Source organism: Argentina silus (assembly GCF_951799395.1).
Source record: "Argentina silus genome assembly, chromosome: 12".
In the NCBI taxonomy this organism is placed as follows: Eukaryota; Metazoa; Chordata; class Actinopteri; order Argentiniformes; family Argentinidae; genus Argentina; species Argentina silus.
This window is the reverse complement of record NC_139666.1, coordinates 17,382,697-17,403,511: the sequence shown is the minus strand read 5'-3', so window position 1 is coordinate 17,403,511 and position 20,815 is coordinate 17,382,697. Positions and strand designations below refer to the sequence as shown.

Sequence of the window (20,815 nt, the reverse complement as noted above, 5' to 3'; positions counted from 1 at the left end):
GTGTGGATCTGAATGTGTCAATCAATCAAAAGTTACTGTTCAGAAGGAATGTTCACAGACTATTATCAATGATGTGGGTAAGTGTTAGAACACTGGAGTTTGGATGGATGACTCTGGAATATTGGGTCAGTAGTTGGAGTCTTACTGTGGAGGGTGGAGTGATAGAGGAAGGTGGGAGCTCTGTCGGTGAGGTTGCTACCGCCCCTCCCTGGGAGAGCCTGTGGGACCGGGCTGGATGGAGAGAATGGAGCTGGACAAAGACAAGAGGGGAAATGGATCTCAAAAAATAGAGACAGGGAGCATTATGCTCAATTCTACTAGAACCACTAGCCCCCCTGAAGCACTTGATCTGAAAGGATTGGATAAAAGTCAACATATTGTGGAAAATTCCCCCTGGAATTCCTGGGTAGGGGCTAAAGGGTCTTTTGGGGATTAGGCATTAGAGTGAATGGTGTCATAGGCATTAGAGCGAATGGTGTCATAACACCAAGGTTATTATAATATGCAGATAAAGCCTCCATCTATGATAAGTGTGAATCCCCAGGTCTACACTGTTGAAACAGGGGACGCACTTGAGACGCAACATTCTATATTCATTTCTGAGGGGAAAGGGCCGCGTCTAGCTTGAGCTTTTCCATTCGTCTGAGGTTATGAAATCATTATCTCCTCATCATCTTTACATGTTCTAGCTCTGACGTCCGTTGCTGTAATCCTATCTTGTAAGTCATAAGTTAAGTCTGTTCGAAATGAAGTTATCGATAAGCCACAGACGTGGAAGACGTGGAAGATGAAAGAGGTTGTAAGATATCATCTAAGATCTACGTGCTGTGAATGCAATTCCATAAAGCTGGTGCATAAAACATCTTCCTTTCAACTCTCCTGTGTGATGCATTATCTCGCCTGAAATGCAAGCCTGGCATTTTCCAAAGGGAACACAAATGCAGGGATAAGCAGCATTTTCTCCTGCCTAACGATCACATCCCAGCATTAGTCGTCTCACATTACTTGCGTGCGCAAAATAACGCAGAGAAAAACATATCGAATGATATATTACGAAACCTGATATACAACAATGTGATAACTGGCTCAAGGTCATCTACACCCACAAATTGAGAGAGAGAGAGAGTGGGTGGGTGAGTGGGTGGGTGGGTGAGTGAGTAAGAGAGGAGATGAGTGGGTGAGTGGGGTCAGTATATCAATCTATAAATCACACAGTGGCGGTGGGATACTCAGGCTTGTTTTTGGTAAGAGAGACGGTTGTGTTACCTGTGGGCTCGGTTAGTACAGCAGGTTTTGTGTAAGGCAGGATGGGGCAGCTGAGGGGAGAGACTCCCTCTATGGAGCTGTAGGAGCGGGCGGAGGAGACACTCCTCCTCCACTTGGCTAGGGAGAGGAGCGTAGGGAAAGCGAGGTTAGATGGATTATATGGATGACAAATCTCCTTCTTTCGCTCCACCCCCCCCCCCCCCCCCCACACACACACACACACTCACACTCACACACACACACACACACACACACACACACACACTCACACTCACACACACACACACACACACACACTCACATTGATTGTTGTTATCGCCTTACGGGCAAATGTAAAGCTGCAACGGTTGACTCACAGATCAATATTAATATTTCAGATTTAAAAAAAGATTGGGTAAAATCTGTGCTTTGACATGGGGGGCTGATACGTTGGGATGAGCTTTGCTGCTGCTGCTTGTTAAGTTAGAGCTTTTTGGGGGGATAAGCAGGGATTGGGCTTGTTCAACCCCCTCCCAAAACCAGAATTTGTTCCCTCAACTGTCCTGGTGTCCTTTTGGACATATGGTACATACTCTAATGGTCAAGAATGGAATGATTTTACGTGAAGGACTGCAAAAAACGCTGAAAAACGGAGTGCACTAGTGATTGGTAGGCAGTGAGGCACAGGACAGAGAGAGCACTGCTTTTGGCACCCTTAACACAATTAGTCTTACCACTGCTGGATAAATCTAGCATTCACAGTGAGCCACAAAAACAACAGTTCACTCAGGCCCAGTAACAAGGCCGTATTCATGACCCAGAGGAGGAGAGCCAACCTTTACTGAATCCAGCCTTTGAAAGGGAGCGGACCCTGGATCCTCACACACACACACTGTCCCTTTGGAGACACACTTCATTCATTATTCAACTGCAGAGTGGACTGGGCAGGCCCATACAGAATAAGTGATACAGGAATAATTGATCTCCCAAAGTCCTCTGAATAACAATATTATATACAGTATACACACTAGTCAAAAATTCAGAAGGGGGGGGGGGGTTAATGTACTATGGTTTCCATGGTTACCTTCTCAACTGCAATGACTGGGACACTTAGTACAGAGAATCTGTGAGGAGAGGGGTCAACTGTAGTCTATTTTAGGCTTTTTTGCTTTTCTTTTAAGTCAGCAAGACTCCATTGTATCACATTTCAAGGAGAGAAGAAGAACATTTGTCTTAGCATGACTTTTAAGTGGTCACATTTCTTCGCAAGCGATGCCTTTCGATGTGCAGTGGCTCAAGTTGTGGGACTGGGAATGTGTTATTCTCAATGCTGCCTGGAGACGTGCATTCCATTAGCCTACGTTTGGAGATGTGAGTCCTCTCTGACACTTTTATGGTACAGTTTGAGTCGAGAAGTGGAATGGCTTTCTTTGTAATCCTCTCTACACTGTGTTCCACTTAACACAGTATGATGCCATCTTAACCCGCCCAGCATGGTTCTCTTTCGTACTCTATGTAATTATGTGCCTTTTCCCCAGAGAGAAAAAATGCTCTGTAATTGCTCTTAATTGTAACCTAGTAAAATCAAGATCAGCTGTAAAAACTGAAGTAAGCTTATATCAAGGGGTTGTCTAGTATGTAAATGCAACCCTGAAAGACTGACTCTTTTGCAAAGAGTTTGAAAAAGTAAGAGTATATTTGGAATCACATTTACAAACAATGTTTTAGTTGGTTTTGGACATGTGTGAGTTCTAAATGGCTGTTTCAGGTTTCAGTAAATGTCTTGGAAATCATCTGGGAGGTATCTGATGGTATCTGATGTTAGGTGCATTAGGGCACATGCAGGTGAGTGAGACAGGTGTGCAGCTGTAGAGACAGGTGAAGGCAGTCAGTCAGATAGGTACCTTGCTCTATCCTGTGGCACAGGGTCCTCTTGGCCACCTCCACCTCAGGCCCAGGGTGGTCCAGCACCTGCCTGCACCACTGTAGAGGACTGAGGACACTCTCCCCCCAAAGCCTGGCTTTAGGAGACACATACAACCTGGAACACAAGACAGCAACTCAGCTAAGTGCTATATACTGGAATATTATTGATAGAAACCCAACACAGGCGAAATATTTGGTGAAAGCCTTAGTGTCACACATTGCAAATAACTTGAATGTAAGCCCATGTAAGCCTGCGTGTTCTTGCTACAGACATGCACAGGCAATGAAAATATCTTGGATGATTGTGGATGTGTCTCAATGTTAATGTGCACTTTAGTGATGAACATCCCTGCAACAAACCAGTGAGATAAAGAAAAAAAAAGGTTTGTCCTGTGTGTACTATACCCTAATTTCGAAAATCTTCAGCCGTGGGTGGCGTGAGAGACGTGGGTGGCATGAATACAACTCTGTGTAGTGTTACCTACTCGTTATAGACCTCTGGGACAGCGCCAGACACAAATAACTCGTAGAGGTGTCGAGTAAATGCTTAGAGAAGACATACGAGCACATCTCCACAGGAAATTAGTGTCCCACTTTATAGCCTGCGTCAGACTAGAGATGCTTGTTAACAGTCAAACCACTCCACAGAATGACCACTGAGAGATCCAAATAAATAATGGAATGCTGCCACTTCTCTGCTGCTAACAGACAATAGAAAAAAACCGACACATTAAAACAGTCAAACTGGACTGGTCTACTTCTGATACACAACTAGCAAGCAAAGCAGTAGGCCACAGTACACTTGAAATAAGAAGTACACTTTCAGTAAACGACTACTCATGACTCTTGGCAACTTCTAATGGCCCTATGGCAAAGTGAGAGAGTGACCGTATAGAAGGACAGCTCTTCTACTCTAAACCTAACTAGGTCACGATAATGATAGAAAGCCTTGAACTGGAGAGATCTGTAAAATGGGCTGAATAAATATCAATACAACCAGGATGAATGTTGGACACCATAAATGCTGCATTGAGTCGAATGAAAGTGTGCTAAATTTTCCACATCAGCAGACGCATCTAGAGCTAGAAATTGGTTCACCCGTCAGCATGTCACTGTTAGCTACTTCAGTCAGCATATACAGAGCCATGCCTCAGTGTAGATCAGCCTGGAGCTAGAAGGACATAACTGTACACAGCCTGGCTGGCTATCAGGGTATGGGTAGCAGAATGTAAAGTCATTGTTCAAATCACCAAATTTTGTAAATTGATGTTAAAAATGAATACAAATACTATGGATTCATACAATGCTTTCCAGGATGCTCAAAGTTCCTTGCAAGATACATGTGTAGGCCTACTGTAGCCCAACCATAACAAACACACAAGACATCTACCACAGTAGGAGTATGCAATGGGTACCTTGCCATCTTAGCAAGGCAGTGAAAACAAGCACTCCAGACATCCTCTTGTAAACTATAATGTAATTACGTGATAAATCCAATTTAGATGTACTGTGGACTACATTGTTACATTTTAGAGGTCAGCAGACAAATAGCACCTTTGTTGTCATGATAGCAACTTAATATGATAAGGATGCAAATGTATAAAGGCCGACAGCACCTTAGGTTACAATGTTGCTATTGACATTGAATTACCAGCAGGCAGCGTATTGAAATGTAAATAGAACATGCACATAGGTGGCAATTAGGTCATTAAAAACGGAACAGCACCAATACCAGCTATCAGACTCTCCTGTAGGGAATTCGGTATCCAGGTCTAGAATATCGACCTCGTCCAGAACCGTAGGTTTAATGGGGCCGATATTCTCGACATCAGCATCATCAGGCATAGAGTTCGGATGAAAATAGGCGAACGGTTCTTCCGACGAACCGTACAGTCCTAGCGCACATGGATGCGACAGTGCTGGACTTGAAGCGCTATAATTCCCAGAGATATTTTGACTAGATGCGGAACAAGCTGTACTCCCATGCAGACAGGACGACGAGGTTTGAAATATATGTGGGCCATTATTGCAATTATTTACAGCTCTTGTCCGTAACTGTTCGTTTTGTCTCTCCAATTTTCGGACCAGTTCCTGTAGCTTTATCACTTCGAGCTCCGCATTTGCAACCTTATTGTTGCCATTCACGTCCGCCATCATATGGGGGTTCAACACTTCTGCTTCCATTGGTTAAAATACGTAATTAGAGGAACACATACATCCACTAAACGATCGGCAGTGAGTCCTATTCGGATGTGAACCTCTGTAGCCTACTCACTGATTTCAGACCAACGCGCTGGGTCGGCCCACTTCGTAGAGATGCTGTGCGCTGCGCAGACACCCTAGGGATGAACGAGACCAGCAGGCAGCAGCGGCCCCTTGTCTCCTCCTCCTCCTCCTCCTCCTTCCTCTCGGTCAGTACAAAGCAAAGAGTACAACACACACCACAGCAAACAGTTTGATCGTGCATAGTAGGCTACGTATTTGAACAAGCATATTTGACTAATAATTGTTGCAAGAGAGAAAGGTTGATTAGCAATTGAATGATGTATGTTTTTATTGCACAGACAACCAGTCCCCGGCCTTAAACATGAAATTATCAACAATTGCACAGGACACTTTTATAACAGGCCTACATGCCAATGGCAGGAGGAATAGGTGAGTAAAGGTTACCAAGAAGAATAGAGGTACAGAGGTTAGATACAATAAATATGGCAGCAATCTCACATATATGATCACATTTTCGGTGAATATTGAAGTGTTGTACCCGTAATTCAGACCTATGATTAGTCTAATACATAAATCGAAATAGCATAAAAAAGGAAAAACAAAAACAATAATAACACTTTATTTTACTGTTAAGTGCCACTCACACAAGGTGCCCAGTAGGGCAAATACAAGTGCCCTAGCAAGTGCTAGTGTTATTACTGTATATTGTTTCCTCAACTTGTTGATGCACCAACTGGATGCATTACAGGATCGGATTCTGCATAATGGCCATATACAAATTGCAGTAGTGTATAGAAAGGCTCTGATGTCCAGTGGGATAACAGGTATATGTATATCAAAAGTTGAAGTTTGAAGAGTCTTGCAAAAAGTAAACATCCATCTTTTGAAAGAAAACATGAATTGTCACAGTACATTTTTTAAAATGTAAATAATGAACACCCACACCCATCTAAAAACACAGGAAAGATAACAACACAACTCTTTTTCAACCTCGAAACATTTCAGCGTCTTGTTGAGGCTATATAAACAGGACCCATGTCACCAAAATATTATCCATAAAGCAGAGGGGATTCTGCACTTCATTTGCCATGAGACTCCATTTTCTTCATATTGTTTTGAACAGGAATGTTCAGCGACGCCATTTTTCTGTCAAGACAAACAATGTATTACTGCTTTAACTCCACAGTGAGACACCTAATCATACTTAGACATAGCTTGAACTTGAAGGTAACACATACATAATACTAAATTATGTTATTATGTGACTGATTACCTTTCTCAGTATACCATGGAGATAATAGTCTGTATACAATACAGCATAACTCATTTCAGCATTGAGATGTTGTTGCTAGTAGTGTTACCTCTGGTGACACCAAAGCAGCTCTCACAGAGCACTTCACGTCGGTAGATCCACAGGCTGTCCCCAGCCTTCAAATGGCCCAGGGTGCTATTACACACCTGACACTGTAAAATCACAAACACAGTTCTATTTTCAGAAAGAAACGGTTGACATTTGAATTATATCAGAGTGCTGTCCTAATGATTGTTTGTTCATACACCTCTTTCTCAGAGACACACAGTCAAATGTCATTAAGAAGATGGTCTGATATGATCAATTCCTAGATGGCTATTGGTGCAAATGGAACCTGTTAACATTATGCAATCTTAAAATGCAGGTCTACCACGGGTTTACCTTAAAGCAGGAGGCGTGGCAGTTGATGCGCATGTCGTCCAGGACCATCTTGGCCTCAGAGCTCATGGGTTTACGACAGTAGGAACACAGGTCTCTCTCATGCACAGTCCTGCTGCTAAAAAAAGGGAGGACATGATGTGTTTGGGAAGTTAAGTAGAGAAACACTTCTACTGTGAATGACTACATATATAAAACAGTGCCGTCTTATTAAGCAGAATCACTGACAAGAAGAATCAACCGTTATGCCTCTCTTAATCACAGTCGGAGAGAGACACAATTATGTTATACAGTCTCACCTATCAGGAGATGAATACACAGACTTCACAGACTTTGACAGAAGGGAGTCAGCCAGTTGGTCCTCAGGCCTGCTAAAAATGAGAGTAAAACTGAGATGATAAACTACTCGGCAGAAATGACACCTTGGTTCACTAATGTCGATAGAGAAGGCGGTTGGCCTCTGATAAATTCAACCATGACTGCTGATAAATTCAACTGCCAAATTAGGAGCCAGTAAAAGTCACTGCCAAATTAGGAGCCAGTTAGAGTCACTGCCAAATTAGGAGCCAGTTGGATGTAATACCGTACCTGCTGTCCTTGGAGGATGTTGTGTTGTAGACGGTGGGGCTGGTTACACTGGAGTACTCATAGCTGCACAAAGTCAAAGATAAATCATAACACAAGTCACAGATTGTATGATTCAATCTAATCATAATGGAATGCACCTTTCCGTATGATTCTTAAAATTATTTTCAGTAGTCTACTCTAACCCTCTCATCAATAATCACTTTTGTGATATCTGGAGATTCATTCATTGGGTTTCATGTTTCCACTGTGAATCTTTAATATGATATACAGTCGGTTGCTGTACCTGTTGTCTGGCTTGCTTGAGTAGCTTCTGCGGGTGCTTGTTGAGGTGTAGTCCTCACTGTGTATAGTAAGAGGTTGGGGTTGTAGATTATTTCAAAAACACCTACAAATGTTTCCAGGGTGAACCTTTAATATGATGTAGAGTTGCTGTACCTGTTGTCTGGCATGCTTGAGTAGCTTCTGCGGGTGCTGGTTGAGGTGTAGTCTTCACTGTGTATAGTAAATGGTTGTAGTTTATTTCAAAAACCTTGTGACCAACAGTCTTTAATGCTCCTATTGTTGATCTAAAGACCTACAAATGTCACCACAATCTAATGGTTTTTGACATAGACGTTCCTTTATCAGAATAATGTTAGTGAGAGAAATGCAGGTTTCCCCCGGTCATTACCTGGGCTTGGAGCTAATGGAGGAGGACGTGGTGCGGGTAGAGGGGACGTCATCACTGCTGCTGTAGGATTTGTAGCTGTTTGGAAAGGGAGAGGGAGAATATGATGAATATAGGGGAGATGTTAGCTGTATAAGAACAGAAACCAACTAGCAGTCCATAAGATTCCATGAGGGCTTGTGTTGAGTTTGATGATAATGATGACCTGCTGACACAATAAATAAGCAGAGGTAAATCGTGTGTGCGGGAGTATTTATTTTTAACGTAAAATGATTTACTGATTGTCATGTGGTAAATGAAAAATACTGTAGTTTAATAATACATGAATGACACACTGTGTTTGGTTATTAACATAACAACAGAGTTGTCTCACACATATACATACATGCAGTGTGGTGGTCAACATGTTTACCTGGTGGTGATTTTAGTGTTAGAGGTTGGAGATGTCACGGTTTTGCTGTCATCTCTATAGGCAGAGAAATAGCAAGGTCAATGTAAGGTTTTTTCATTTTTTTGTCAGAATCTTATTTATGTTACGATGATCATAACTGTCTTCATAAAGGATTTCAAGGTACCTCTCACACACATACAATAAATCGTTGCTACAATTATTTTGCTCAGTAATTCTAATAAAACTCACCCCTTCGTGCTGTCCACAGTGTCAACCCCTCTCTTGGTGATGCTTGTGGTGCTTTAAGTGTAAACCACGTAAACAAGGTTATTAAAGTGAGATGATCAATGTTCTGAATGTCACAATATATGATCGGTAATATAGTAGTGCTTTATGAGATATTTTCATCACATGGGTGAGACAATTTTTACATGCAGATATTTTGGTGAAGTCAGATTTTACAGTATGTGTTACTGCAGATTGCAATGTGCTTTCTGGTTCTACATGGTACAGTATGTGAACCTGTGTCTGTACATCTGAATATAATTCTCAGAGTGAGAGAGAGTGAGAGAACAGAGAACACACTGTTCTCTCACTCTCTCTCACTCTCACTGAATAGAATATATATATATATATATATATATATATATATATATATATATATATATATATATATACATACACACACACACATGGAATACATATATGGAATATATATATATATATGAACATCAATATGAGTATGACACGGTGTCTGCGTCTGTACTTGGATAGTGTATGAACACCGTTACCTGTCAGGAGTGGAGTATCCAGATGTGATTGCTCGGGGCAGGAGGGTATCAAAGAGCTCATCCTCAGCCCTGTCAAGATGGCAGAGATGTCAACACTCAATCATTGCATGCTTTTTTTGTCATTGCACCAATCACATTTAATAAAAGGGGGAATATGAAAACAAATCACCAATTGAAAGCCTTTGGTAAGTGTACAATATGCTTACGTGGAAGAGGTCCTTGTGGTAGTGGTTGTTTTGCTGCCATCTCTGAAAATAAATAATGAATATTCATTTCCGGTTGAATGTAGAATGTTGTGTTTTTAGTGCTTACGGCATGAGATAACACTCACCCATAAGGGCTGTCCTTGATGGTTTTAACTGTCACAGTCTCAGTTTTGGAAACACTTGGCGTGCTTAAAGTAAGAACACAACAAAGATATTGATCAATAGACCTATCGACAAATATACACTGAACAGTATTTTATTTGTATAGAAGGATATATACAGAATATTGATAATACTATGGTTTAACAAAGATCTTACCTCTCTGGGGTCATTAAATCAGTTTTGATGGATGTGGGGATGAGAGTATCAAATAGCTGATCCTCAGTACTGCCCAGAAAACAGAAATTAAAATATAAGCACTTGTTTTTACATAGCTATTACTGTACATGGATTATACTGTATGTTGAGCTTCGTCAAGCCTCATCTTACACTTTGTTGCTGGTCACTTTGACTTCTGTTTTCTCACTCACTTTGGTAGTCTTGGGAGGGGGTGAGTAAGCTGTCCTATTGAAAGATATATAAGATGTTTAAAAAAATACCTTTCAAAGAATGTCTAATAAAGACAACTGATATAGACCAAGTGACGTGTGTGTGTGTGTGTGTGTGTGTGTGTGTGTGTGTGTGTGTGTGTGTGTGTGTGTGTGTGTGTGTGTGTGTGTATGTGTGTGTGTGTGTGTGTGTGTGTGTGTGTGTGTGTGTGTGTATGTGTGTGTGTGTATGTGTGCGTGCATGTGTAGAGGGGGGGTTGTTCCCTCTCCACAGCTGGCTATGTGTCATGCTGGGAGATTTGGGGAATAATACTAGGGACACAGCAGAAGGGATGTGAGTGTATGATCAATAGGCCTATCCTCACCAGAAGCCTTACACACCACTGTTTGTGTGTGTGCTCATGTGTGTGTGCTGTCATGGTTATTTTTAGGCTGCAGATTATTTTCGAATGTGTCTTATTCTCAGATGGTGTAGTTTTACCCTTTGCTGGGACTCTTGACATCAGAGAACACCCGTTGGGTAAAGCTCTCAGTCTTGGGGGGTGATTTCACCACTTTGGAACTAGAAGCAGAGGAAAAAACAACAACTCTCAAGTATACAGTACAGTATGTACTGTATGTGTTTAAGCGTGATATAAAGAGTGAAATGCACTCAACTCATGATCCAATTAAAATAGTTCACACACAAGCTCCCTTCTAAGAGTACACTGTCAACTTTAAAGTAGAGTATACATCATGTGAGGACTGTACCTGCTCACACTCTGAGAAGTGGTGGTGGTCTTAGTAGTACCATCTTTGGTGGTGGTAGTGGTTGTGGTGCTGAGGGGAAAGATTGAAATAACATCTGATTTGAAAATAGAGTTCAAGTAAAATTCTCATCCCAAAATTAATTCAACATGACTTGTATGATTCTCCTCAGGGAAAAACTCCATCAGAAACATGCAATTGTCAATACAAACAGGAATTTACAGTAACATGATTAAGCTTCACTTACGTCTTTGGGCTATCTGCCTTCAGTGTTGACGATGTACTGCAACACAAAAAAGACAGCATTTTGATATTTTCTTTCAAAACAGCTAGATATCAGCTTCTAGTAACATGCATTTTCTATATCTACCTTTTTGTATAGGATGTGGAAGTCCGATCATAATTTGAAGGGAGAGTGCTACAGATGTGAAGAAAAGAGAATTAACTTTAGACCTTGACATTGATGTGCAGTATGACTTACTGTACTTATACATGTGAAAATTCATGTTAAGTATCTTAGATAGTATGGTATTTCTGTGACAGGTAACGGTAGAAGTGTTAGAAGTGGAAAGAATACTGACCTGGCCTTGCTCAGCTCGTCCTGACTCGCACTGAATCTACAATCAGACAGAAAGTTTTTTTGTTGTTGAAAAAAGCACTGTTTAAACTCTCTCAATGAGAGTGGTACACACATATGTCTATGGGTACAAGTCTGTCATGCTGTCACAAATCGGCATCATTGGTTTTGATGGTTGGTTTCCATGTTTGCCAACATGGAAGATCAGTTGCTGAACTCAGTATACTGTATATGGCTCTGATACAGAATAGGATAGTACTAGTGTGTGTAGTTTGTGTAACTGGTACCTCTTGGTCAGAGCATTCACAGAGGATGATGGACTGAATGCTGTTTTGGTGCTTTTTGCTGGCTCAGTCCTGTAGGTGAGAAAGCTTGTTGAAGGATCTACCTCTACCACATTGTCTTACCATTAAATGGACAAATAGATGCTGAACATAGATTGTTATCTTTCAATTATGTTAGAGATAATTTATTTGTAGTTGTGTATTATGAAATCAGGAATAGAATAAATACATCAAACATAATGATGAGATGAACTCCTGTCCTGGTGGAATGAGCTTCCCACTACTGTCAGGACTGCAGAGTCACTACCGATCTTCCGCCGTAGATTGAAAACCCATCTCTTCAGGCTACATTTGAACAGTCCCTCCTAAAGACCTCTTCACCCCCACTACCCCCCCTGTACTAACCCTAACCCCAACCCTAGAGACCTCTTCACCCCCACTACCCCCCTGTACAAGTTCTCTCCTGTTAATAAAAAAAATAAAAAATAAAAAAAAGCTTCTGGCATTACGACTGCCAATGGCCCCTGGTGTGAGCATTGATTACTTTGTCTTATGATGACTGCTGGATAAATGATTCACTTACTTAAACAAATGTATTTGTTGTAAGTCGCTTTGGATAAAGGCGTCTGCTAAAGGCCATAAATGTAAATGTAAAAAATGAACTCTAGAGAGGTTGATATTGAATGGCTCTTTACTTGTTAAGACTCTCATTGGACCTGTAGCGGTTCAGAACAGCTTTGCCAGGGTTGGGATCCCGGCTAGAGGAGAGAAAAGAAGACAACATTGTTAGAACTGTCCAGAGATATTTGAGCAGATACCATTTATGCATGTCAGTAATGTCTAGGGCCCAGAGTTGTTCCTCCCAGGCGCTGGTAATGACACCACAGTCATGTTGATTGTCAGTTGGTGCTAGCATACCAGTCACACAAGGGTTCTGTCACACCCTACTGTAATGCTCATTACACCCACACAGTGTGTGTGTGTGTGTGTGTGTGTGTGTGTGTGTGTGTGTGTGTGTGTGTGTGTGTGTGTGTGTGTGTTTGCATACGCTCGCAGGCACACACGTGTGCTTTGGTACAGTGACTCACTCGACTGCTTCGTCCTCATCATCATCCCTCCTGATCCAGCTGTTGTCTTTCAGGAGGTTGTTCTTGTCTACAACCACAGCAGAACACACATATGAGAACATGATGCCAGTGCTTTGGGACTATAATGAAGAGCACCAAATACAGCCAATGCAATCATTAGTTTGACCTCAGTATTCCATCTGCTCACTTTTTAGAGGAAATAACAAGACGAGAGAGAGCATATTCTGTAGTCATTTAGGGAGCAATGACAGGGATTACACACACTCTGATGTGTTTAACTGTAGTTCTGCACAGAATAATTCAAATCATTGAACGCACAGAGATGCTTATTTAACAGAATATTAATCGGTACAATTGAAGGATTGAGTGTCTTGTCTTGAACTGTGTTTAATCTGATCTGTTGACACAGTAACTCAACACAAGGAGTTGTAATGAGCCCTTTGTGAGGTTATAACATTGACAAATCCCACCCAGGAGTGAGGAGTTTCTCTAAGCACCCAATGTTTAACTTGTGTCATAATTCAAACAATGAGGCTTTTACTTTCCTCATCGACAATGCTTAGGGGTGGAGAGTTTAATGAATTAATGGAAAAAACTGAGGGGGAGTTAAAATGTGGTTGTATAGGAAAATAAGGTAACATACTTTATCGCTGTATTTCTACTCTAACTCTACTGGAAAGATCATGTGCCATTCACTGATATTGCATATATTACTTACTAGGTTGAGAAGAGGAGGTCCGCTTGGTGTATGAATAAGACATTTTAGTATCTTCAATTGAGTTCAATCTGGAAAAAAAGACATGAGAAAATTCAGAATTGCCACAGTACAATATTCTATTTGTGTTTGCTGTCTGCAGCTTGTAGGACATCTATCCTCCACGGGGTGGCACTGTTGACTACAATGATACTGGTCTAACTGCGTGACGGCAGTGCAGATTGCTAATATGGCTCAATAGGCAGGTACAGTAGGCAACAACGGCTAGTGGTGAAAGTGATGTTACACAGCTAGCATTGATCAAATACCTCTTCATATTTTCAACAACTGTGTGTTTGTATAGAATCATGTATCCAATTCATACACAACACTATCTCTATATAGGCCTATATACAGTACAGTATGACAAAGACAAACCACCCTTGACCTTTCTGTAGTTGTGCCAACAGTGCCATGCCAGTGCTGTCACACCCCTGACTCACTGGCTACGCCTCAAACCTGTCTGTCTTGATCTGCCCCCATAGAGAGGCACACACGCCCTCCGTAACACACCCTTATTAAACACACCTTTGGGAGCAGAACACAGAACTGCACATCAGCCACATTCCATTGGCCATTCACGATAAGGATTATTATCTCACCTCATACCACACAATCAGTATGAGCACACACAACCAGTATGAGCACACCCCTGACATAACCTTAGGAAGGCTATCTGAGGTGATAAATACTTTGTATGCCTCTACCAAAGGATCATGTGATATCATCAAACTACTGTTATTCTTTTATGACTAATAATTTGTTTATAGACAGGAAATAGGTCACTATTGTGTCATGACTCATATCAGCACCACTGGTGTTTAGATTTGAGTCAATTAATTTGTCAGGCATTCTTAGTTTGGTGAAAGCGATAGGTCAAAGGTATGCTTCATAATTGTATGAAAGAAACCTCAGGATAGGTTTACCACACCAAGATTTTCAGAAAATAATAGTTAATATGCATGTGTTATGTGTAATATTAACTTGCCGAAATCAAATGTCTCTCTGTTTCTAATGATCAACTGTATTCCTGTGATGATTGACAGACATTCCTCAGATCATTTAACACTTTTTGTGATTGTGTGTATATGTATTCTAACATTCAGGATGCACTGATGCCATCATGACTTGGATTGGTACTGTTGGCTGGAATGTTGTTCATAGTCACCAACATTCTGCCGGCTCATTGAAAATGATGCTCCAGCTACGTATATTCAATGTCTCTCTACCTCACATCATCTCTCATACTACTGTACACATTCATGTGGTAAGAACAGACTGCTGCTGTCATTGGAGAAAGCAAGGATGCTCGAGAGCATTAAACGGTTAAGAGCCCTAAGCAGTTTGCATATAAAGTAAGCTTGAACAGATCACATTACGGTACTCATTGTTTAACTGACACGGAATATGAGATAACTGAATATCTCCCGAAGATAACTAACACATTCATACTTACACGCATACATAGATTGTTTGCTGAACATTTTCATTCATATACTGTAAGATACACACACAGCACACATCAATACACATTCTTACTGTATGTTCATGTCCTCTCTGATTGAAAGCATACATAAAACTAAACATCAAATTGTCTTTACATAATGCCGTCCTCTCTAAAATGTTACTGAATGAAAAACACTGACTTTGCATACACTAGAAGATTGACAGGTTACATACCCCAAAAGGCTGAAATCTGGTCAAGCTCACGCTACAGTTGTTGAAAGGTTGCCCAGGTGCTCCCACACGTCTATCAGACAATTGTTTATTACCACTACTCTATCTCTCCCTCTGTCTTTTACCTCCAGGGTGGGGACTCCAAGGCCACCTCAGGGTGTGTCCTCAGACTGTGTACTCATAAGCACCTCAAACCAGAATAGTGGCCTCTCTCTCTCTCTCTCTCTCCCTCTCTCTCCCTCTCTCTCTCTCTCTCTCTCTCTCTCTCTCTCTCTCTCTCTCTCTTTCTCTTTCTCTCTCTCTCTCTCTCTCTCTCTCTTCTATTGGTATGTGTTTGTTTGTGCTTTGAAATGGAGTTTGAGGTGGAGTGCAGGAGGTTCCCCACCTAAGAGGAATGTCCTACAGGTGTGGGTGTGAGGTATTTTTCTTAATCATGTCAGGCATGGTATTTGAACACCTGAAATGCAGGGGATGGGCTCATTGTATTGCATGAAATGGAATGGGTATCAAACACTATTTCTTATTCCAATCCATACATTACAATGAGCTCGTCCTCCGATTTCTACCTCCACCAGCATCCACTGATCTATAACTATGACACACAATACATAGGACATTTTGGTTTGTTTAGATGCTCATTATAGTGTTCTGTTCTGGAAAATGAGATGTATATTTATCGCTCTGGTGTTATCTATTAACAGTAACCTTTGAACTGTAGACACACTGCGAGTGTTCTGCACGCTACACATGCATACAAACTGCAATAAATGCTCAAAATGGTGTACTGTAGATAGTTTTGGCAAAAATAAAGCTAATGTCGTTGATATTTTCTGGCATGTAAACCCTTATATGCTTACATCAAATGACTAGAATTCATTTATTTTCTTTTGTACTTGCTAGAGCTACTCTCCAACAGCCTTTGCACCTAGGCATGGTCTGACATTCAAAGTAGTTGGTCTATCCTTTATCTTTCCGTGGCTGCTAGAACAGCTTACTATTGTTACAACAGAACTTAACGCGTCTCACACTAATTGACAATGACAAACAGATAATAAAATACTGATGTCTCTCTTCATCCTCATATCTCATCAAGACTTCAAGATCAATTCAAGTCATGAAAATGAATTTGTTCATGATGATTTCAGGTATGATATCTTACTCAGACCATCTGGTGAGTTTCGGTGTGGTTTTCATGCGCACATGGGACAAAACACACTTTGGTGAAGAGCAGACCTGAACTGTGAATGCACGTCACTCATTGTTAGCTTGGTTGCTGGGAGTGCTCTTGGAGCAGACAGAAAGTATGGAGAGAGCATAGCATGAGAGGGTGTGAATGAGGAGTGGCTCTGATTTACCACTATACTCTTCCTTAACGTAACCTGGGGCAACGCCTAAGGAATGCACACTACACTAACAGTAAACAGCTGGGTGTTACTGGAGGGGCAGGGCAAACTGTAACAAGGAACTTTCTCACTCATTGACAAACGTCACTCACCACTCAGAATAGGCAACATATCCACACTCATGACTAGGTGGGAATGTTTAAGTTTTGGGACAAATACAAGTAGACCTCAACTGAGGATGAAACAGTGTTTTGACTTTAGTGTACATTGGTGGCATCAGTTATGTAACTGAAAAGAATATTCAAATATCACTTTCTCCTCGTATCAGTCATAATGTTATAATGTTCATTACACAACATCCTATTCACCTGCAAATTAATTTAGATTCTTGAAAACTGTCATATCATACATTGATAATACAGAAAATCGATAATCAAAATCATACAGCTCGATATTTCTCTCAGAATACATTTTACAATTGCGAATAACATACACTAGATGGCGCCATTATAAAAATAAAAACACATTCTATGACAATGAAACTATAATTCCTCAGCGCAAGTACATTACTGGCCTCTGATCAATCTATCTAAGAGAAATATAAAGAGTTGAGGAGATTGTACTGACTGAAGGTTTAACTAGTGAGAGATACTCTACTCTGGCCTTTATATATTGAAGGACAGTTATGGTGCTTCCACTCTGGAAACCATGGAAACAGATTTGCTTCAGTTAAGAGCTACAGACACCTCTGTAAATTCCGTTTCCACCTTTTAATACAGTTTGACATGGTGATTTCACACGTATTTACCAACATTATCACAGCAACACTACACCATCAATCAAGCCTATACCACCCACTCTGTGAGACTCATGCAATCCATGTGATAAATACACCAATATTCACACTTTGATATAGATGAAAACTACTCATGGTCATTGACATTTCAATAAAGCAGCCATGAAGATATATATATATATATCATATATATCATGTATATATATATCATGCCTAATGCCTGGAAATGTGCTTTATAATTGGATGTCATCTCACCAAATCCAGCTCATGATTTTGTCACTCTTGACTGAGCAGCAATGTCCTCCAGGCCTGGATGGGGGGAATCTACCCTCCATTCCCCAACCCCTCCATTCCCCAATCCCTCCATCCTCACGTCCCTTTAACCATCACTGAAGCCGAGCTGAGGCTAACAGGGTTAATTAGGCACTCTTTGGGAACGGTTGGCTTCCTCAGATGACAGAATTGAAAGCCTGATCTCTCTCTCTCTCTCTCTCTCTCTCTCTCTCTCTCTGTCTGGAACCTTCCACCTAAGGAAGGGAATGGAGAGAGGGTCAGCCTAAGCATCAGCACTTTGTGGGCAGTCAAGGGTAATGTAAAGGAGTAAATGTTGTCTATTATCTGACTGTAATATGTTTGGTTTACAACTCCAGTCCAGAAGCCTACTAGGATCCTATTGGTTTGGTTGAGTTTAGTGTCTATGGTGCAGGCATGTTAGGTCAGTTTGTGATTTGCAGACTGACTATTATAATGAATAGGAAGATAGGAGATTAGATATTGCCCTAATAAAAAGGTAATTGTTATGTGTTATATGGTGGCAATACAGAATCACTTAACATGGTCTTTAACTTTCGTTCATTCAGTTTATTGTAAAAGCCAAAACATTTTTAATGGCTACCCCATAAGAAATCAAGATTACTCCTCAGTGTTGACATAACATACACACTTGTGCAGCTACATAAAGCTGGGTTGTTAGGAGATGCTTTCTGGGTTGCTATGTAAAGGAAACGTAAGACCTTTCTCCCTCTCCTCATTGGCCCGGAGTGATTCCTAACAGCCAATAAAGTACTACTACAAGAGGGGTTGTGTAAATAATGTATCTCTCCCTCACCCTAATACACCCACACAGAAACACACACACACACACACACACTGCTCCACATTGATGGTTTCTAAAAGTCTGACACACTGAACTTGGATTTTAAGTTCACCCACATTGCAAGGACATATATCCACAAATGTGACCACAAATATAGATCAGGCTGAAGGACAGAGAGTTTCAGTTTCAGTTCAGAGTATTCAACTTGAGTGTGTGTACTGGCTGGGAGTGTGTGTCTTTTGGCCCAGAGTGTGTGTGTGTGTGTGTGTGTGTGTGTGTGTGTGTGTGTGTGTGTGTGTGTGCGCGTGTGCGTGTGCGTGTGTGTGTGTGTGTGTGTGTGTGTGTGTGTGTGTGTGAGAGAGAGTCTATTGTGAGAATCTGCATTTGATGCGCATATGTATAGCTTTAGGTATGAGTGTCTATGCATCTGTTTGAGAGATCTGGTCCTGAATAGACTCATGTCATATTGTCCAGATTTGAGATGCTCCCCCCTGCTATGCTAAACCCCACTGTGTCTCCCCTTTCCCCACTGCCAACCACCCTTTCCCCTCTCCCCTCCCCCTACTGTCTGTCAGGACCTTTCAGCATCTCATCATTCTCAGCTTTCAGATAGAGCATAGGCTGTTTGTGCGCATGTATATAGCATCATTTGGGTGTGTTTATGTATTCCTATGTGATCCTCATTCATGACAAAATAACTGCATTGAGATGCTATTGTGCTTTCCCCAGAGAGAATACATGTATCTCTGGTCTACAGACAGTAGCCAATTACTTTCCATTTATTATGGTTGCCATTGTAACTCTATTTCTAAAATAAAGGACAAGCCTGAAACAAATGTATATGATTCAAAGCAGACTACCTTGCTTTGTCTGTTTGTTGTCTGTTTATATTACAAATAGCATTGACATGAAAGATCTCTTGCACTCCACCAATAAGTAACCATCACTTGATCACACTTCAGCTGTCAATGAAGAGATTAGATTAGATTAGATTCAACTTTATTGTCATTGTGCAGAGTACAAGTACAGAGACAACGAAATGCAGTTAGCGTCTAACCAGAAGTGCAAAAAAGCAGAAAAGTGCAGTGTGAACAGTATATACAGGTAGTGCAGTATATGATACGATTATCGATACGATACATTGTAACTTGGTTCAGAAAAAAAGGATCCGGATTCATGTTAATACATCTTTATTCTGAGCATAAAGGTAAGATAAAGGTAGGTTTGATTCGAGCCCATGACTCAGAACTGTAATTCAAAAATAAATAGGCAAGTAACCTATCCTAAACTAGCCAAACCTCGGCCTAAAAGACGTAACAGGAAAAGAAAACCGGCACAACCTGGATTGGTTGAGTCTCTTCATTGCTTAATTTGTATTGGTGTGCTGATTCTAAAAACCAACTGATTTGTTATTCACTCCATGTTTGATCTTGCTTTTAACAGGATCTTGTAGCCACAGAATTATATGAAAATCATATGTATGTAAATGTAGCCTTCAGGGAATAGCAGTACAGCACACAGTGTAGGAGCTGTGACCTCTATTGCCAGAATATCAGCTAAAACTGTCACCATACATGTTTCACAACGGGCTTACAGAACATGGATTGGGTGAGCTATATGGCTTCAGGCAAACCAAAGTTCAAAGGGCAAGATAGCCTACATTTGTTTTTTTATCATGCAGCTCTACACCATGGCAGGGTTTAGGGGGCAGGTGCCAGGAGCCATTAGCCTACAATTCCATAAGCCTCAGTTTCAAATAATGTAATACTCTAATACGCATACTGTAATACATCTCAATCACCTTAGTAACTTCAAAGAGAGATTACATCATATTAGCTAATGATAATGTAGATACTGATAGGCCCATACATATGCTCTCCTATCCATAATGAACATTGGACAAACATCTATGCTATTACAGTGTTTTCACCATGGTGTTATTTGCATGGTGCTATTAATGAAGAGCTTGGACGTCCTTGATATTGTTTGATCTTTTCAATCAAAGAAAAGAGCTGCATATGTATTAGGTAGAATTTTTCTGACCAAATATAGACTGAATCGGCACATGGACATGAGAAAAAAAATAACTTATTATTACAAAAGCTGGCGCAGAGGATAGTTCCCTTACAGTAATACCAGTACTACATTATTATGTGTATGAAAATATCCCAGCAT

General features: G+C 40.9%; 2 protein-coding genes across 4 annotated transcripts; both read right to left on the bottom strand.

Annotated features, from left to right (window-relative positions):
- Positions 1–65: 65 nt before the first annotated feature.
- LOC310813560 (SLAIN motif-containing protein 1-like) lies at positions 66–5,407 on the bottom strand (the record flags this gene model as incomplete). The annotated part of the gene is made up of 4 exons (XM_083682618.1): positions 4,904–5,407; positions 3,150–3,286; positions 1,267–1,383; positions 66–250 (listed from the first exon to the last, which is right to left on the bottom strand). Exons 1-4 carry the CDS (start codon positions 5,353–5,355, stop codon positions 66–68), a joined length of 891 nt encoding a protein of 296 aa, XP_083538744.1. The 5' UTR covers positions 5,356–5,407.
- A 293-nt stretch (positions 5,408–5,700) lies between these two features.
- On the bottom strand, positions 5,701–15,616 carry scel (sciellin). 3 transcript variants are annotated; one of them, XM_083682215.1, is made up of 25 exons: positions 15,409–15,616; positions 13,693–13,760; positions 12,975–13,041; positions 12,582–12,644; positions 11,890–11,958; positions 11,607–11,642; positions 11,396–11,443; positions 11,273–11,308; positions 11,029–11,097; positions 10,760–10,840; positions 10,220–10,294; positions 10,049–10,117; positions 9,856–9,918; positions 9,731–9,772; positions 9,525–9,593; positions 8,983–9,033; positions 8,755–8,808; positions 8,346–8,420; positions 8,111–8,167; positions 7,959–8,015; positions 7,676–7,738; positions 7,387–7,458; positions 7,091–7,202; positions 6,759–6,861; positions 5,701–6,543 (listed from the first exon to the last, which is right to left on the bottom strand). In XM_083682215.1, the coding sequence occupies exons 2-25, from the start codon at positions 13,733–13,735 to the stop codon at positions 6,527–6,529; spliced, it is 1,491 nt and encodes a 496-aa protein (XP_083538341.1). In that variant the 5' UTR covers positions 13,736–13,760; positions 15,409–15,616; the 3' UTR covers positions 5,701–6,526. The 3 variants fall into 3 exon arrangements, with proteins under 3 accessions (XP_083538341.1, XP_083538342.1, XP_083538340.1); XM_083682216.1 differs by having other exon boundaries at positions 7,091–7,205; positions 7,387–7,455; XM_083682214.1 differs by having other exon boundaries at positions 7,091–7,205; positions 15,409–15,615.
- Positions 15,617–20,815: the final 5,199 nt, after the last annotated feature.

What these genes read in the sequence shown, in the direction of transcription:
- scel (XM_083682214.1), bottom strand. Translation starts at nt 13,735, where the DNA reads ATGTCTTATTCATACACCAAGCGGACCTCCTCTTCTCAACCTA. An exon ending in ACTTCTCAGAGTGTGAGCAG is followed by an intron (nt 10,841 to 11,028) that starts GTACAGTCCTCA and finishes CTCTGCTTCTAG; the next exon opens with TTCCAAAGTGGTGAAATCAC. An exon ending in TCCATTAGCTCCAAGCCCAG is followed by an intron (nt 8,168 to 8,345) that starts GTAATGACCGGG and finishes TACTATACACAG; the next exon opens with TGAAGACTACACCTCAACCA.